Below are 16,684 nucleotides of genomic sequence, written 5' to 3' on the forward strand. Positions count from 1 at the left end.
CGGTCTTTTAAAAGTACAAAAGTCCGAAGGGTGCCCTTCGAAAAGAAATATAATTTGAAACCACAAGGCCCCCTCTCAACCCTTCTAATTTTTATCGGAAATATTATTGCTCACAACAAAATTTGCAAAAAAAGTAATTTGATTTCGTTACACCAGCCACAACCATCTTCACTTTCTTACACCCTCGACAAAGGTATAAAAGGAATAGGCACCCTGAATTGTTGTCAAAAAGGCGCTCAAATGTATTGGAATCAGCCCAGCAGCATAAGGTACCATACTTTTTAAGTTGCGCTCGGTGAAAATGCACATTAGACGTCGATATGTCTGATTTTGTTCCATCCAATTGCTGCTATAAATCCGATGTTGTAAATCATCCATCGAGTTGGTGAAGACCGTGCCATAGTAGCAAGTGGGAAATATTTGCAGTTGCACCGCGACCAAGTAAAGGAAAAACAATAGCTTATCCGATGCAGTATTCGCGAAGAAAACGAAAGTTATCAAAACAAAGCCGTCCTGAATGGCAGTTACAGAATATTGAAGAAACACCGGAATGGATATGATTTCTTGTACCATTGCGCTCAATCTAAATATTCAAAGAAAAGTAGTAAGTCTTACGTATGAGTTTTATACTACATAACATGTGAAATATTAAAAAACAGAGTTTTCGCTACCTATACAGGTATTGATGATCAATAATACAGCGCTGCAATTCTGCGATATTCGCCCGTACATCTTCACTGCTGTGTCCAATTCTAGCCAGCCGTTCGCCCAACAAATGCGTATGATCCGATAGCACACATAAAGCAACCGCCGGAAATGTGTCATTCACTAAAGCCTGCAACAGATCAAATACTAGTAGCCCCAGTTCAATACCCACCGCCGCAATATAGGCTGTGGTCGATGCGCGGTAATCGAAGAAAGGCAATGCGATTTCAAAGGCCAAACGACGCTCACCAATTGACGCTGCGAACGAAATTAATGTAACTGCGAAGAAAAACGTGCACATGCCACGTGATGCATTCATGATGAAGTCGGTGCGTCGTTGAATGTCCGCGAAGTACTTGCGATCTTCAGCGAGCTGTATGCGCGCATCCAAATTACTTAAAACTTGTTCTAACTCCCGCACCAATCCAAGCTTTTTGTAGTAGCTTATGTATTTGAAACTTGCGGTGAATGCACCGGCGCAAAGGGGCAGCACTTGAAGTATATCGGTTAAGTTGGTGCTGTTGAAAAGCGAAAGAAATACAATGCCTGGATAGAGCACAATGATGATTAGATTGATGCAGATACTGTACAAGGAATAGAGTAGCTGATAGCGTAGCACCGGCTGACGAACGCAGCCCAGCATAAGCCAGTAGCGCCAGTGTATACGAAAGAAATAGCGACTATTCACAGGCGACCGATTCATTTCGTTTGACTAGCGAAACTAGCGAATTTAATGCAACGTGGAAACGGACGGTTTACATATTGACATGTTATCTTTTGTGGGAAATGAAGGTGTTGTCTTCGTCCTTACATAATAAATTATGAGAAACAGTTTATTATTTATTATTTTATATTAGATCCAATTAAATATATTTTATTTTTAGCACACTAATGCGATGAAATATAGGCCTGCATAGGTGCTTTTGTTTTGCCGGTGTACTTTTGTACTACAGTATAACATACATATATATGTGCATATAACTATAGCGGTGGTGGACGTTAATCAGCTTCCCTGCGGCCAAAGCTCTTTCAAGCTTTCCTTACTAAATGTATACAAAGCTTGAAAGAGTTTTGCCCGCGTAAGGCCGGTGCCCACCACCGATCTAAGGGAGGATGGTCCTTAAAATATCAGGGTAAATCCATGTCAAATTGACCAATAGTTGGATTCGACCCTTTTTTGATTTTGATGAATTTTTGGTCAACACTTTTCTTTAATCATATTTATAACGAAGTTCTGTCAAAGGGGACACATTTTTTCGAAAGGTCGCAAGTTCTGAATTTCAAAATTTCCCGGATTTTTCTAGTTTATTTTTGAATATATTGTAATGAAAACAAATAGATACATATACTAATTTTTGGGAATTTTTTTTGTGCATTTCTCTAATTGAGCTTAATATTTTCACGGTGTATTTTAAAGAAACGAATTTTAGAAATGTAAAACATTTGATTTGTTCCAAACTCTATCTTTAAAGAAATTAAATTTAACAACGATGTTTACAAAAATTTTATCTAGAATTTGGATTTTTTTTTTCAAAGTTAAAAAGTTAACTCTAAAAAAACCGCTATCGAATGCAGAAAAGTTCTCAGCGATGTGTAATCCAGGTACACCATACGTATGATTTGGGTTCCCTGGACACAGAGATGTACCAGGTAATTGTGAGGCAGAATAAAATACGGGGACTGGCACATCCTGCCAACTGTTGCATAAAGCCTGCTTTGTCGAACTGGCGAACAGAAAGTAGTGCAGCGAAACAACATGTGAGGTAGCACGTTAAATCTGGCGCAGCCTCGACAAGGATCGGTCCAGCGTCCTCATTCTCATTGAATGCTGTCAACTAAGGGTGATTGTTGGTAACAGGACATTACCTAATGGAATGAAGCAAGTATGTGCCACTGTCGGAAACTAACGAGACTCTGGCAACTTTATCCTCATAAACACTTTTTTGTCAGTCTGGCAGACTTAAGCTGCCCTTAGCAGTCTTAGTTTTTTTGGAGAATAAAATGTGGGGAAAAAACATTAAAAGTGAGTAAGTGTTTTTAAAGATACTTTCAAAAGCATCCATGCAGCTCTCTAATAGTATTGCCATATACTATATGTACATTAGGGTAAGTAATTTTTTTTCACCATGCGCCTTTACGTGTAATACTAATACAATTTTCCGAAGAATCCATGGACCTAAAATCAATTTGGAGTTTGCCAAATTGCGAAAATAGGTTTAGAAGAAAATGTGAAAATTTTTATTACTGCGACCTCTGGTGGAAGTTTTAAGAAAAATATTAATGAAGAAATAGATTCATCTTATCAAAAAATCCCTTATGGCATATTTGTATACAAAATTTGAGCACTTTTTTACGACACCACGGCGAAATGCTAAGAAACCTATTTTCGCAATTTGGCAAACTCCAAATTGATTTTACACCCACGGTTTCTTCGGCAAGTTTGCTTAGAATTACACGGACTCTGTGCTAAACGGTCATAGTCGAAAAAAATCTCCCATACAAATTGACCCGCCCTAATGTACTTGGGTACATATTATAGATGAAGCGTTCGCACCTCATGTCATTATTCTCAAATTTAATTGGTGGTATTATTCGCGAAAGGATATTGTACAATTTCCTAGGTACATACATATAAAATTAAGTTTGATAAAAGTACTAAGAAGCTTCATACACACATACGAATGTACATATGTACATACATATGCACATAGTATGTATTTACGAGTATAGCTTAACTTGAACGCCGTTGAATATTTAAAGGACGTTTAGTTTTGTGTAATTAATTTAATTCATCAATTCAAAAGTGGTATTATTAACTTTATAGGCAATTTAATTATGTTAACATTTTCTGCAATTGTCACGTGTCAAAGAAAGGGAAGTGTGAAAAAATCAAAACCAAATCTCAGGTTTGGAAAGTTTTAGGTTAGATAAGGAAAAGTTATCAGGGGATTGCTTGGAGTATTATATTACGTAAAATGTTATATACAGGGTGTCCTAGACCTCCCGCCAATCCCCTCTAAACGGGAGGAAAATGTTTTTTTTATTGAAAAACGCAAAAATATGATCTACAAAATCGGATATGCCTTTTTCAACCCCTTTATGACTTTCGAACTTCAACTCATCCTGGACTTCTAAAATGAACAAAAGCGTTTTTATTGGAAAAAGAAAAAATATGAATCACCAAATAGGGGATGCTCCATCTTTTAGTCGTATTACCGACTTCCGGTTTCGTGGGTTGCACTGACCGGAAGTCCATTTTATAAGAATAATAATAGAACCTACATGTTTTTACCACAGCTCCGGTTTCTGTGAACAAAAATACGTAATTTTTGCTGGAAATATTTTCTTTTTTGCAATGGACTTCCAGTTCAAAGGATGCTTAAACAAACCAACCCGCTTCCGGTGAGACTACTTATTAACGAAGCCATAAACAAATAGTAACAAACTCGGGAACTAGTCTAATGATTCGAGCTGCTTCTGCGACAGGGCAGCTGAAAGTTGGGGCACATACTCCCCGAATAAGATGTAGTGGCGAGAACATGGCCAAGTACATTGGGTCACTAAACCCACAGTCGAATTACATGCACTCGATATCACCAAACAACATACTGCACCTCTCGAGGGAGTTCGGATTGACCGAGGTGTTGGGAACAGCAAGAGAGCACAATAGAACTAGTGGTCGCAGTGCATTCCTCAAACCTCAGTTTCCAGCGATTTCGCTGTGACCTGGAACCCAAAAATGCTTAACAGTAAGCCGATGTGGTCGATAAGGAAGTCAGACACTATTAATTAATATTTACCTTATTAAAAGGGGTTGCACTAGAAAGCAGCCAATTTCAAGCCTCTTTTATTGCGGTCATCTCTGCTTGGAAGAGGCTGTAGTCAACCGGTAACCTAAATTTCAGGCTGTTGGAGAGTTACTCGCTGCACACACCTCCACCTACCGTTCCACTCAGCTTCGATCCATCTATGAATAAGTTTAAATGACCACGCTAAAGCTGGAATGTGGCTGGTGAAAGAACCGCCCTGAAGTGGTATGTTCAATTCGGTGAGAAGCCGAAGCCTTTTTAGAATACTGGAACTTAAAGCTCCTTAGCCTTACTGCGGCGCGAGCTGCTGCAGACCTGCCAGATATATATGTATATATAGGCACATTATTTAACATGTAACATGGCATTGATCGCCTGAGTAGGTGCCCCACTGGTTCTAATTAAGGCGGCTCTTTTTTGTACCTCTTCCAGCTGATTGACTATGAAGTGCGTTCCACCAGACGAGTAACGCATATAATAAAATTGGCTTAGTTAAAGTTTCATGAAGCTAATGAATTACCTTCGGCGAAAGACCCTAGCGCTTACATGTATATACATAATACAGTTGTTGTCCTTTTTGCGCACATGTTTACATGCCGAGGAATAACGTAAAATGTAAATTGTCAACCGATCCACTGGTGTGTAGCGAACCGCGTTGCAACCGATTGCTGTGATCTGTTGCCTGTCTGTGGCTCGCTTAATGCTGGTTCCTAAATAAACGAAGCCGTATACTTTTTGAGCTTGCAGCTCTTAACAGTGACTGTATAAAAACTTTTCTTTGCCGTCTATTCTGATAAATATCATTACAAATATGTTCTCTGTAATATCAACGTAGCGGATTTTGTATCGATTGTGTCAAGAGTGCCGTTGGAATTGCATTCATTGCTACAACGAAACAGTCAACTCTGCAAGCGTTTGAAAAATGTTCCACTTACTCTACTATGAAATAATGAATGGCAATATGTGGCTTCTATTTATGTGCGGCTAGTGTATTCATCCGGCTTATGCCTAAGAGGATTATAATGGGAATGACGTTGTTGATTCAGCAAACAAGCAATGGGCAGCGGCTTTGCAATTCTCTAAATGCTAATAGAATGTGGGAATATGGGCCGTAGCGGTAGCTTTGGGACATAGGATAAACGGTCAGCGACGCACATTTCTGTAAATATTTTACAAAATTTATTCTCAAATCATTTCAAGCAGGTTATATGACCATAAGTAGATAAGTAATTAAAAGCATATTATTGGCTGTCAAAGGACTCAAGTACTATTCACAACTCAACACTATATTCGGATTTTTTTTGTGGCTGTGTAATTACAGAAGTTACAGAAAAAGCGTTCCAGCAGTCAATAATGCTATATCTGAGAGCACTTTTGTGAGAGTAACTTAGGCTTTCTCTGAGCCAGAAGTTGTAGGAATGGAAGTCAACAACGACATATATACATATTGTTCTTATATATTTGAAAACCACTTTTTTTACTTCCATAAATTTTGAGCCAAATAATGATACACAATCATGATTCAATTATTAAAGGTTTTGTAAGTAGCTTTTTTCTAAAATTTGGCACTCCCACCCACAGGGATGGTTTATGGAAGCAGGGAAAAAGGGGAAGAATTCAATCACACTTCCTAAAATGGGAGCTAAATTCCATAAAAAGGTGTGGATAATAGTGAATGGTGGTATTTTAAAACAAAAACGAATTTGATTTAATTATTTAATTTAAACAAGCTTATTTACATCGAATATAACCCCCGATTGTTATTGAAAATAAATATTTCTATGTATATACCAAACTTGCGTACGTCAGATGGCGCATAACTCGAGAATGGATGGTCCACTTTCAGCTTTTTTTTTTTGTTGTATTTGTTTGACAGATGATGGATATGAAGAAGCTATTTGTTTGTGGAAAATATGCAGTATTTATTAAACAAAAAAAAAAGCCAAAAAAAAAAGCCAAATAAAAAAATTTGGAGCTTACGTTTCCTTCGCGGATATGGCTCGATTGTTTCGAATATGGTAATTCGAATTCTTTGATGTCGCACTTTCAATATTCTGGGGAGACTATACAACTGTCAGAATATTAACCATTCGCCGGGTTGCCCGAAAATTTGAATGATTAAAAATATCCAAATATAAAAAAATATAAAAATATTCGCCATAAAAAGGCGTTTGCATTGTTCAACTTTGCATTCTACTTTCAACTAATCGCTTTCAACAAAGTTGGTCGCCAGCCAACATTCGCCTCGTGCGTAAACCTTTTAAGTGTGCAATTACATACATCGCGCCATTGACTAAACCGAGCTGTCGTGTGACGATTGGGCCTATGGATGCGGTTTGGCAATATTATATTGCGTCAAAGCCTCATTCGGAGACACCAGGAGTGTGTTGTGGAGGACAATACCTAAATACCTTCGTTGGCTCATTTACCAAAACCATTGCATGCTTTACTTTACAGCGACTTGGCAGAATCAAGAGGTCTCCACGAATATCGACAAATATATTTCGGCATTTAAGAGAATTTCGTCTCTTTAGCCTACATTGAATTTCTGTAGTCCAACGATGCTCACCCATTTTGTCTTGTTGGCGCCAGCGAATGAAGAACAAACATTTCTTCAAATTTAAAAAGTAAAAATTTCACTACTAACAATTTAAAAATGTTCTTAAAACTTGCAAAGATATTTGGAAAAGAAATATCACTGTTTTTGTTTTTAGGAGTAGGGTGGGAGTGTCATTGATAAAATTAGAGCGAGAGAAAGTTTTTCTTACAAAACCTTTCATTATTGAATCATGATACACAATAATATTTAGGACATGCCAGAAAATTTTAAATTTAAAGACTGAAATGAAAGACTTTATAGGAACACTATTTTGAAAAAATTTTTTTTTTTTTATACCCGAGCGCACTTGTGCACAAGGGTATATTAATTTTGTTCACATAACGGTTGTTTGTCACAGCCAAAACGAATCGAGATAGATATAGACAAATGTATACATAAATGATCAGGATGAAAAAAGAAATCGATTAAGCCATGTCTGTCTGTCCGTCCGTCTGTCCGTCCGTCCGTCTGTCCGTCTGTTCGTCCGTCCGTGTACACGATAACTCGAGCAAAAATTGAGATATCTCAACGAAATTTGGTATGTAGGTTTCCCTTAATCCAAGGTAGGTTGGTATTGAGGCGAAATCGGACTGTAACCACGCCCACTTCCCATATAACGGTAATTTCCAGAAATACGAAAACTGCGATATTTTAGTAACTACTGAATATAATTCCTTCAAAATTGGAATTTACAATAATTTTCAGACGAAAAATAAGAATATTATAAATTTTTGGAAAATGGGTGTAGCCACGCCCACTTATGGGTACATGTGTATATCTCGGTAACCGCTACACTAATTTCTTCCAAACTTAGCACAGTTGTTGGCCTTGGTACAGCATAAAAAATCGCCGAAAATTTTTAAAATCGGACGATAACCACGCCCACATCCCATATAACGGTAATTTAGGAAAATACAAAATCTTCGATAAATCAGCAAATATTGAAGCTAATTTATTCAAAATTGATGCTTGCAACAATTCTTTACCAAGAAATACGTTAATGGTAAATTTCTTTTCATATAACGGTAAATTTCAGAAATGCTTGAAACTTCAATATTTCGAAATTTAAGGACGCTTATTTACTCAAAATTGATACACCCCGGCTTACCATGTAGCGGTAGGTTTCGGAAAGGTGAAAAAACATATATTTAATAATTGCGCCGGGTATTTAATGTTCGGCTCCGCCCGAACTTAGACTTTTTTACTTGTTTTTTAATATTATGCTATCGAAGAAAATAGGGGTAAAACCACCCGTGCTTACCATGTAACGATAGTTTTCGGAAAAATGGCAAACAATTATATTTAAGACGTGCGCCGGTTATTTAATGTTCGCCTTCGTCCGAAATTAGACTTTTTTCTTGTTTTTCATAAAATTCATTTTATGTGTAACATTAATAGGCGATACGTGTTTTATGATATATTGGCTGTTAATCCCTCCTCAACAATAATGAATGCATACGTGTCTTAATTCCATACAAACGAAGTCATTTACACATCTGCTAATATGATTAAGTAACCATGTGAATATTTAACTGCTCTTGGCAAATATGTATTTTCTCCTTTCACTCTTACCTCGCGTCCAAAATAAATTTGTTTTCCCTATCGTGCGTTAAATCTTCTCTTCCTTTGCCAATCAACGTCATAATTTACACAAACACTCTTCCGCCACCACCATTCTTACACATACTATCTCAAACTCATTCCGCTTTTTCTTTCTCGTTCGCATATTGTTTCATTTGTCTAAATCCGGATAAGCACTTTCACCCATTTGAACTTTCCTATGGACGCTTATTGTAGACATTTTCATTTCCTGTCCTTTTTTTTGCATCTAATCTGCATTTATTTTCACTTTCCCCCATATACTCGTATTGCTGTTACTACGATTGTCACTGTGCTTATGCCGGATATGCTTTCATATTAAAATAAGTAGTGCAAATTGTTAAGGCGTGCGAGTAAATGTCAGCTAGCTGACTGTTTATGGGCAACCTTATGTAATACGAGGCGTATACGTTACACATTCATATATCTAAATAAATACGGGTTTTGTGTGCCCTTTTTAGCTTAAAAAATCTCTATATGAGCCATATAAATAATAGCGCATTTCCACTAAAATTCATTTGCATCCGACTTTCTACCCGATTGAGGTCACACATGCGGAAGAAATTGAGGATAAATGCAATGTTGTATTAAAATGCGATGCGACATAAATTAACTGTCAAATTTTTAGATTTATGTTAACGCTGTTCCGATAAAAGTATAGAAATGAGCAAATGGACAAATTTAATGTATTTATATAGTTAGTTTCTCCCAATAGCGCAGTACACTTGAAGGCAGATGATTTGTGGACGCCATGTCTTGTCCATTTCGTTAAGATATTTGTTAGTTACTTGGCTTTTAGCTAAATTATAATTAGCTGCCATTAATCATGTCATCTCAATACATCTGGTTTGACTAGGCTACATCCATGGATATTACTGTCAGTTCGGTTATAATTTCCTTTAGAGGATGTTCCCGTCTTCTGCAACGCATTTCATTAAATAGTACCTAATATTCGGCTTCGGCTTCGGCCTCGGCTCCGGCCAAAATACTAGCCTCGGTCAGACACTAGCATTAATGTATGCAGTACACTCATATCCTACGCTGCAGTTTTTAATTAAGGAGCTACTGTATCCGAAGGCCACCAAGGCAACCGCTGAAAGCGTTTACCTAATTTCCATTGGATAAGTGTAAATTTGAGTAATTGCTTAATTAATGACTAGACGCAACATCAATTAGGAAATTAAGTAATTAAATGGTCAATCAATTTGCAATCACGCAAGGTCTGTTGTTGATTTTCCACTACTTTTACTTTTACTATAAATATTCGGCGAGAATCACTTTAAATTTATTCCAATTTCAAGTGTGCACCAAAAATCAGTAGGTAAACTATGAGCCAGTCAGTGGACAGCAACGCCTTTTTCAGGATCCATTGGATCGGTTTTCGTATTTGTGGTGGCCATCCACCACTACCCGCCCACCATTACCGCACACCCTACTTGCTATACGCTTTTGTAGTGAGCATTTTGGTTACCGTCTGCTATCCGCTACACCTGGCTTTGGCACTTTTTCGCAACAGCTCACTTGCTGGTGATATCAAAAATCTAGCTGTGTGTGTCACCTGTATCGCTTGCAGCTTGAAATTTGTCATCTATACGCGGAAGTTACGGATTGTGCGCGCGATTGAGCAAACCTTTGCGGCATTGGATGCTCGAGTGCAGAGCGAGTTGGAACGCAAATACTATTTTACTACTATGCGCAGGAGCGTACGAAATATTTTGTACCTCTTTTTGTGTCTCTATGCTGCGGTCGGTGTGACGGCTGAGTTGGCGTTCCTGTTGCGCGAGGAGCGCAGTCTGCTGTATCCGGCTCGGTTTCCGTTCGATTGGCGCGCATCCAAACGAAATTTCTTCGCGGCGAATATATATCAAATTGTTGGTATATTCTATCAGTTGTTGCAAAATTTTGTTGACGACTCATTTCCACCCATAACCAGTTGTCTGCTCGCGGGGCATATAAAGTTACTGGGCATGCGAATTGCGCGTATTGGTTATGACGCTGCCGACGTGGAAGAGCATGAAAAGGAACTGGTGCAGTGCATTAAGGACCAGAAAAATCTTTACAGGTAATGGAAATGGAAAATGTTCTCATATCAGTGAGCTCGCTGATTTTCTCACTAATTTCAGGCTATTCGATTTACTGCAAGAAGTGATCTCTTTGCCGATGCTGATTCAGTTCACCGTAACAGCTTTTAACATTTGTGTAGCCATGATTGTACTACTGTTCTACATAGATACGCCGCTCGAGCGGCTCTACTATCTGACCTACTTCCTGGCTATGCCACTTCAAATCTTTCCCATCTGCTATTATGGCAGCAGCTTGCAGCAACTTTTCGGTCAGCTGCAGTACGAAGTATTTCGATGTAATTGGCCCGATCAAACACGACGCTTTAAGAGAGAAATGATTTTATTTACCGAACGTGCGTTGAAGGAAACCACCGCTATGGCTGGTGGCATGATAAGAATACATCTTGATACCTTTTTCTCGACTCTAAAGGGTGCATATTCGCTTTTCGCTGTAATTATGAAAGCGAAGTAAGCTTGAGATGGGCGCTTTAATATACAGTGGTGGAAAAATAAATATGAATGCGATATTTTAGAAGGTTTTGGCAATTTTTATTTTATTTATTTTTTTTATTTTTTACTATTTTTTTTTTATGGACGTATAGCTCACTAACTACAAAATTCCGGTAATTCAATGTTTGTACCCAAATTAGGACATTCGACATAGTTTCATCAAAATTTTAAACATTTTAATAAGGTATGCAGTTTTGTAGCCTATTTAATTTTCGCATATTAAAGAGCAAGTCTGAAGCAGGCAGCAATTACTGTTAATTTCTGAAATTTTTTTTTTTGCTGACGCTATCACCCAGATTTTCCATACACAGTAGTAAGTTCGACAATTTGTTTTATTATTTTAAGTATTATTTTCTTCGGACTTACTGTATAGACACAGACGCTGGACAAAACCACGTTGAAAAGCAAATTGTAGAGGGTGGTTTTTCCTTCCACCCCGGCAAAGCTGCTGAAACTCTCTCGGTCCTTCTTGTGATAAAACTCTAGATACTAAATCTAGATTATACTACTCCTCGGTTATGCTTTGGTAATAAGTTTACCATAAGAATCCCTGTTGTTTTCATTTGAATCTTCAGCGATGGCTCTAAACTGAATAATAAAATCGAGAATAATTTTCATTCGGAATAGGTAAATACATATTTACGTGTATAAGCCTACCTGTACTCAATCACCGTCTCTCTATTCCTACAACCAACCTGCGATTTAATCAACGCAGAATAGTTGTAACAGATTTGCCAACGCGATGCACAGAGAATGTAGTCTGGGTTTCCGAGCAGAGACATATTTCACAACATTACGAACAATCTGGCAAGGAAAGAAGCTAATCAAGCACTTTCAAAGATCACGTTTTAAAAGTAAGCACAAAATAGATTTTTTAGAAAAAAACCAAAGGACAGCACCTTAAGAAAACGGGACTGTACTTTGAGTGTATATATACTTTGTACTATAAATCCCTCCACGTACATAAGCACAGTCAATGCTGTCCACTTTTAGTACATTTAACGAAGGTGTCTATCGAATCATTGTTGAATTCCTTGAGCTCCATGGCTGAGGTGAACATCGCGCTATCTGGGCAGCCGGTTAGAAAACTTTCTATCTCAGCAAACGGTTCAAAAAACTTCCTATCACAGCAGCCGACTTATTAAATTTATATTGAGAAAGAGCGTTTTTGAACCAAATTCGGAGATAGTGCATTCTTCAACAAAATTCTGAAATAGGTTGTTTTTCAACCGTTTGCTGAGATGGGCGATCGTTCTTCCACTCAGCCGTCGATATGTACTACTTATGTACATATATTTATGCATTAGCCTGCGAATGGATAGATGCATTTGCAACGAATATTACCTTACTTGAAAATAAATCGTTTCCCCCAACATAATGCCCCCGCATGGCGATTCGACCAACCCACAACCGGTACGTACCACAACTGGTAGCAAGCAAAGCAATGTGGTTGCCAGCGATTTGCTTTGTGGTCAGCTGCTCGCATGGTGTGTATATGTGTACATTAGGTATATGTCTTTTTTTCTAAAATTAAATATATGTACTTATAAGGAGAGTATGAGGAATGCTGAGCGCCCAACAAAAATAACGTTTTTCAATATCTAGTTCGCCGCACGAAATAGTACGTCGAGTACTATCGTCGAGAGTGGCACATTAACTAAAGCCAACCTCCCGACTTAAGCTGTGTTGCCTTGTGACCACAGATATATACAGTGAGTCAAACAAACGACTACGTGTTGTTTTTTTTTTGTAATGTTTTTCGAGCTAAATTTTTGTTGTGGTTATTTTTCTATAAAAATACTGTTCAAGCTTTAACCAAAAAACAATAAATCACGGTTTCAAACGGTGCATAAAATTTTGGAAAATTCACCAAATTTTCATCAAAACTTCAACTTTTTAATCTGAATCTTGAGAACATTTTTGGGTATGCCTTATTATAGCCCATACAATTTTATTATAATGAAGTGTAAGTTTTAACCGGCTAAAAAATTGCGATGATTTTTAAGGATTTTTTTTTTTACAGACTGCTTCTTACAAAAACAGGCGTTGATTTTTGGAAATTTTTTTGTTAACCGTCTCCCGCATTTTATTTCATAAGAAATTCATGCTTAAATGGAAAAAGTGCAAAATTCCGTAAAAAAAATCTTACGAATCAACAAGATTTTTTAGCCGTTTGAAACTTTCACGTCATTGCACTAAAACTGAAAGGGCTATAAAACTGCATACCCAAAAATAGTCAGATTAAATGTTGGAATTTTGATGAAAATTTTTTTAATATTCGTTAATTTTGTATAATAAAGTTAGAAACTGTGATTTATGTATATGTTTTTGGTTAAAACTTTGACGGTATTTTTAAAGAAAATAACAAAAAAATTACAAATAGTTCAACACGTGGTCATTTATTTCAGTCACTCTATATAGAAAATTCCAACTCGGGATTTATGTTTATTGTTGGGTTTTTATCATTCTTCGTCCTCTTCTCATAAATTATTTATTTTTTGTTTAAGAAAAAGTCATATGCCTAATGTATATATGTATGCATGCATTTAAGTGCCAGATTAATGCGTGGTGGTACCCAGCAAAAAATCGGTAATCGCTTTTAGTGGCAAAGTGTTCTAGAATGCATACATGTATAAAAAATGATTTATTCAAATTTTAATTGCAAATGAATTAATTTTAATCTTTTAAGACAATCAATATTTTCTGTTTTCAATTTAATATACCCAGAAAACAGCCAGTTAAAAATATTTCTCTCAACACATGATTTGGCAACTTTAACCAAATAATGAAACTATAACCAAATTATGTGTTGAGAGAAATGTATTTAGCTGACTTTTTTCTGGGTGTTATGTAAATATCTAGGCATTTTACATTAGTTTCTCTGTAAGGAAGCGAACAAAGGCTTCTCTGGATTCTATATATCCATGCATCTTTCATTCGCTTCTTTCTAATGTAAGGTGTTCTCCCTTCGTTCAAAGGTAATGCTGCCGATAAGGTAATGCCTTTTTGAAGCGAAAAGGTAAGCGATTCCCATCGCCTAGTTCCATTCCACTTTAATTTTTGTGGTAATCGTGTTTTTTGCTGGGTACGCGTGTATGCAGGTGGTTTTATATTGAAGCTTGCCTCTAGAAACAGATACACAAATGGAAGTGTCTATGCATGTATATTGCATATATGTATGTATTTATATGTTGTAATTTGCGTGCAACATAATGTTGCAGTAATCGAACCTCGCCATGGGTTAGTGGTGATTAGGGGCATCGAAAGCGATGCAGTAGATGCCGTAGTGTTTGCTTACACATTTGTAGATATTCTGTTAATTACAGATTCTGTGGATGTGTGAGCTAAGGTAATTTTCTATTCCATTAACTTACTAATCGACGAATTAAAGTCTCTAATTCTTTGCATTTAATTTTGGGAATAGTAAGGTGTATATCTAAATTACTTTCAGATATTAGTAACATTCCGTAGGATGGTTCCGTGCGCAGATGTCCACGTAAGTGAGAGTGGCCAGTAGTGATCCTTGTACGTACGCCTCAAATCGCAGCTCACAACGTCCGGATATTTATATCCACGTATCCTCTAGGTAGCGCCCACACCACCGTTTGGAAGCGAGCTAAATTGAGAAAGCGTAAACTTCGCGTGCGCTGAGTTTGGGACCCGGCACGTTAACTCACCGCCCAACGAGGCGCAAACTCTATATTGGATTTGTGGTGGTAGAGAGACTCCGACGCTGAGTACTGGCGTTCACTCCGTTGGACCAACGTCTAGCCACAATCCCGCATCAAGGCGAGATTCTTCAACAACTCGCTCATTTGTACCCATGCTCCGACGTAAGAAAAGGACGAGGCGTCCAAGGCTCTCTTTTATGAGTGTTTGGAACGAACATATGGGCGCTGCCCCCGACACAATATAAAAATCATGCTTGGCGATTTCAATGCCAACGGGGGCAAGGAAGGAATCTTTGGCGCCACTTTCGGAAAATCCAGCCTCAACCACTAAACGTCCAATAACGGACTGAGGCTGATCGACTTAGCCGGGACCCGAAACATGGTAATATACAGTACTAGATTTAAGCATAAAAAGATCCATCAAGCAACTTGGCTGTCTCCAAATCGAAAAACAAGAGACCAAATCGATCATGTTGTGATAGACGGATGGCAAGCTGCCAGTGTTTTGGACGAACTCACACTCTGAGGGCCAAACATCGACTCGGACCACTTTCTTGTTGTAGCCACGATACGAACCCGCCTCCGTACAGCAGAAAAAGTGCGGCCAACGTCAAAAAGCTGCCATCACAACAGACCACCAATTTATTCGCCCCTCGACTCTCACACCTGCTATCTGAGAGCGTTATTCAACAAACTGACATACGCGAGCAGTGGCATCACATTTACTGCTCATTAAGTACCGCCGCCGAAGAAGTAGTCGTAGGACGATGAGGAGTGTCAAGAAGAAAAAAAGATGCCGCCTACAAGGCTACGCTACGGTCGGGCGCAACGTGAGCCATGTGGGTCTGTAAAAGGGAGCTGAAGAGGGAGGCCAGACGTATTTGCTGCATTAAGAAGGGAGGTGCCGAAATAAGTGTATGCGAATAGCTTGAAATGCTGGCCGACAGGAAAAACGCCTGAAAATTTTATCAGAGAGTTCGCCGACTTACTAAGGGTTTCAAGAGCAGGGCGAACTCCTGTACGACCAACCATGTCGACCTAGAGACCGCTGCCCAGAACGTACTTAAAGTATGGTAGGAAAACTTTTCCACCCGGGCCCCCAGTTGATGATAGTGGAGCCGCTGTCCCACCGTCTGACTGTGACGAGGTACCAGTAACGATTTCGCGGCTGAAAAACTACAAAATTTGCTGCAGCTGACGGCCTGTCAGCCGAGCTATTCAAGTACGGCAGCGAGGAGTTGATAAGGTGCATTCATCAACTCTTACGCAGAGTCAGATGAAGGCATGCCCAACGACTGGAATTTAAGTGTGCCCCGCCTAATCCACAAGAAAAGCGACCCCACCATACGCGCCAACAACCGCGGGATTAGCTTTCTCAGCATACTCGTAGGTTACAAGGTCTTATCGAGTGTATTGTGTGCAAGACTGAAGCCCACCGTCAACGAATTGACGCGAAGTCTGAATTTGTATCCCCGCGAAACTAGTGCGACTGTTTAAAATGACTTTGAGAAATACCATTAGCTCCGCGAGAATTGGGTAGGACCCCTCCGAGCCGTTTGATACCAAACGATGTGTCAGATAAGGGGACTATCTTTCATGTGATTTCTTTAATCTGATGTTGGAGAAGATAATAAAAGCCGCAGAACTGAACCGGCTAGGCACAATACCTTACAAGAGCGTATTACTACAGGGCTACAAGGGCTACGTCTGTTCTGTAGGTAGAGAAGG

General features: G+C 38.5%; 2 protein-coding genes across 2 annotated transcripts; one reads left to right on the forward strand and one right to left on the reverse strand.

Annotated features, from left to right (window-relative positions):
- Positions 1-667: 667 nt before the first annotated feature.
- On the reverse strand, positions 668-1,408 carry LOC118743781 (odorant receptor 59a-like). The gene has a single exon (XM_036476544.1). The coding sequence runs from the start codon at positions 1,406-1,408 to the stop codon at positions 668-670; it is 741 nt and encodes a 246-aa protein (XP_036332437.1).
- A 3,036-nt stretch (positions 1,409-4,444) lies between these two features.
- LOC118743782 (odorant receptor 59a) lies at positions 4,445-11,247 on the forward strand. The gene is made up of 3 exons (XM_036476546.1): positions 4,445-4,454; positions 10,168-10,774; positions 10,836-11,247. Exons 1-3 carry the CDS (start codon positions 4,445-4,447, stop codon positions 11,245-11,247), a joined length of 1,029 nt encoding a protein of 342 aa, XP_036332439.1.
- The last annotated feature ends 5,437 nt before the right edge of the window (positions 11,248-16,684 follow it).

This window comes from Rhagoletis pomonella, unplaced genomic scaffold (genome assembly GCF_013731165.1).
Source record: "Rhagoletis pomonella isolate Grant_MI unplaced genomic scaffold, Rhpom_1.0 Rhpom_scaffold_00007, whole genome shotgun sequence".
NCBI lineage: Eukaryota > Metazoa > Arthropoda > Insecta > Diptera > Tephritidae > Rhagoletis > Rhagoletis pomonella.

Bases quoted from the DNA above. Each gene is read 5' to 3' on its own strand.
- LOC118743781 (XM_036476544.1), bottom strand. From the start codon at position 1,408: ATGAATCGGTCGCCTGTGAATAGTCGCTATTTCTTTCGTATACACTGG.
- LOC118743782 (XM_036476546.1), top strand. The intron at 10,775-10,835 runs GTAATGGAAATG...CACTAATTTCAG, and splicing joins GACCAGAAAAATCTTTACAG to GCTATTCGATTTACTGCAAG.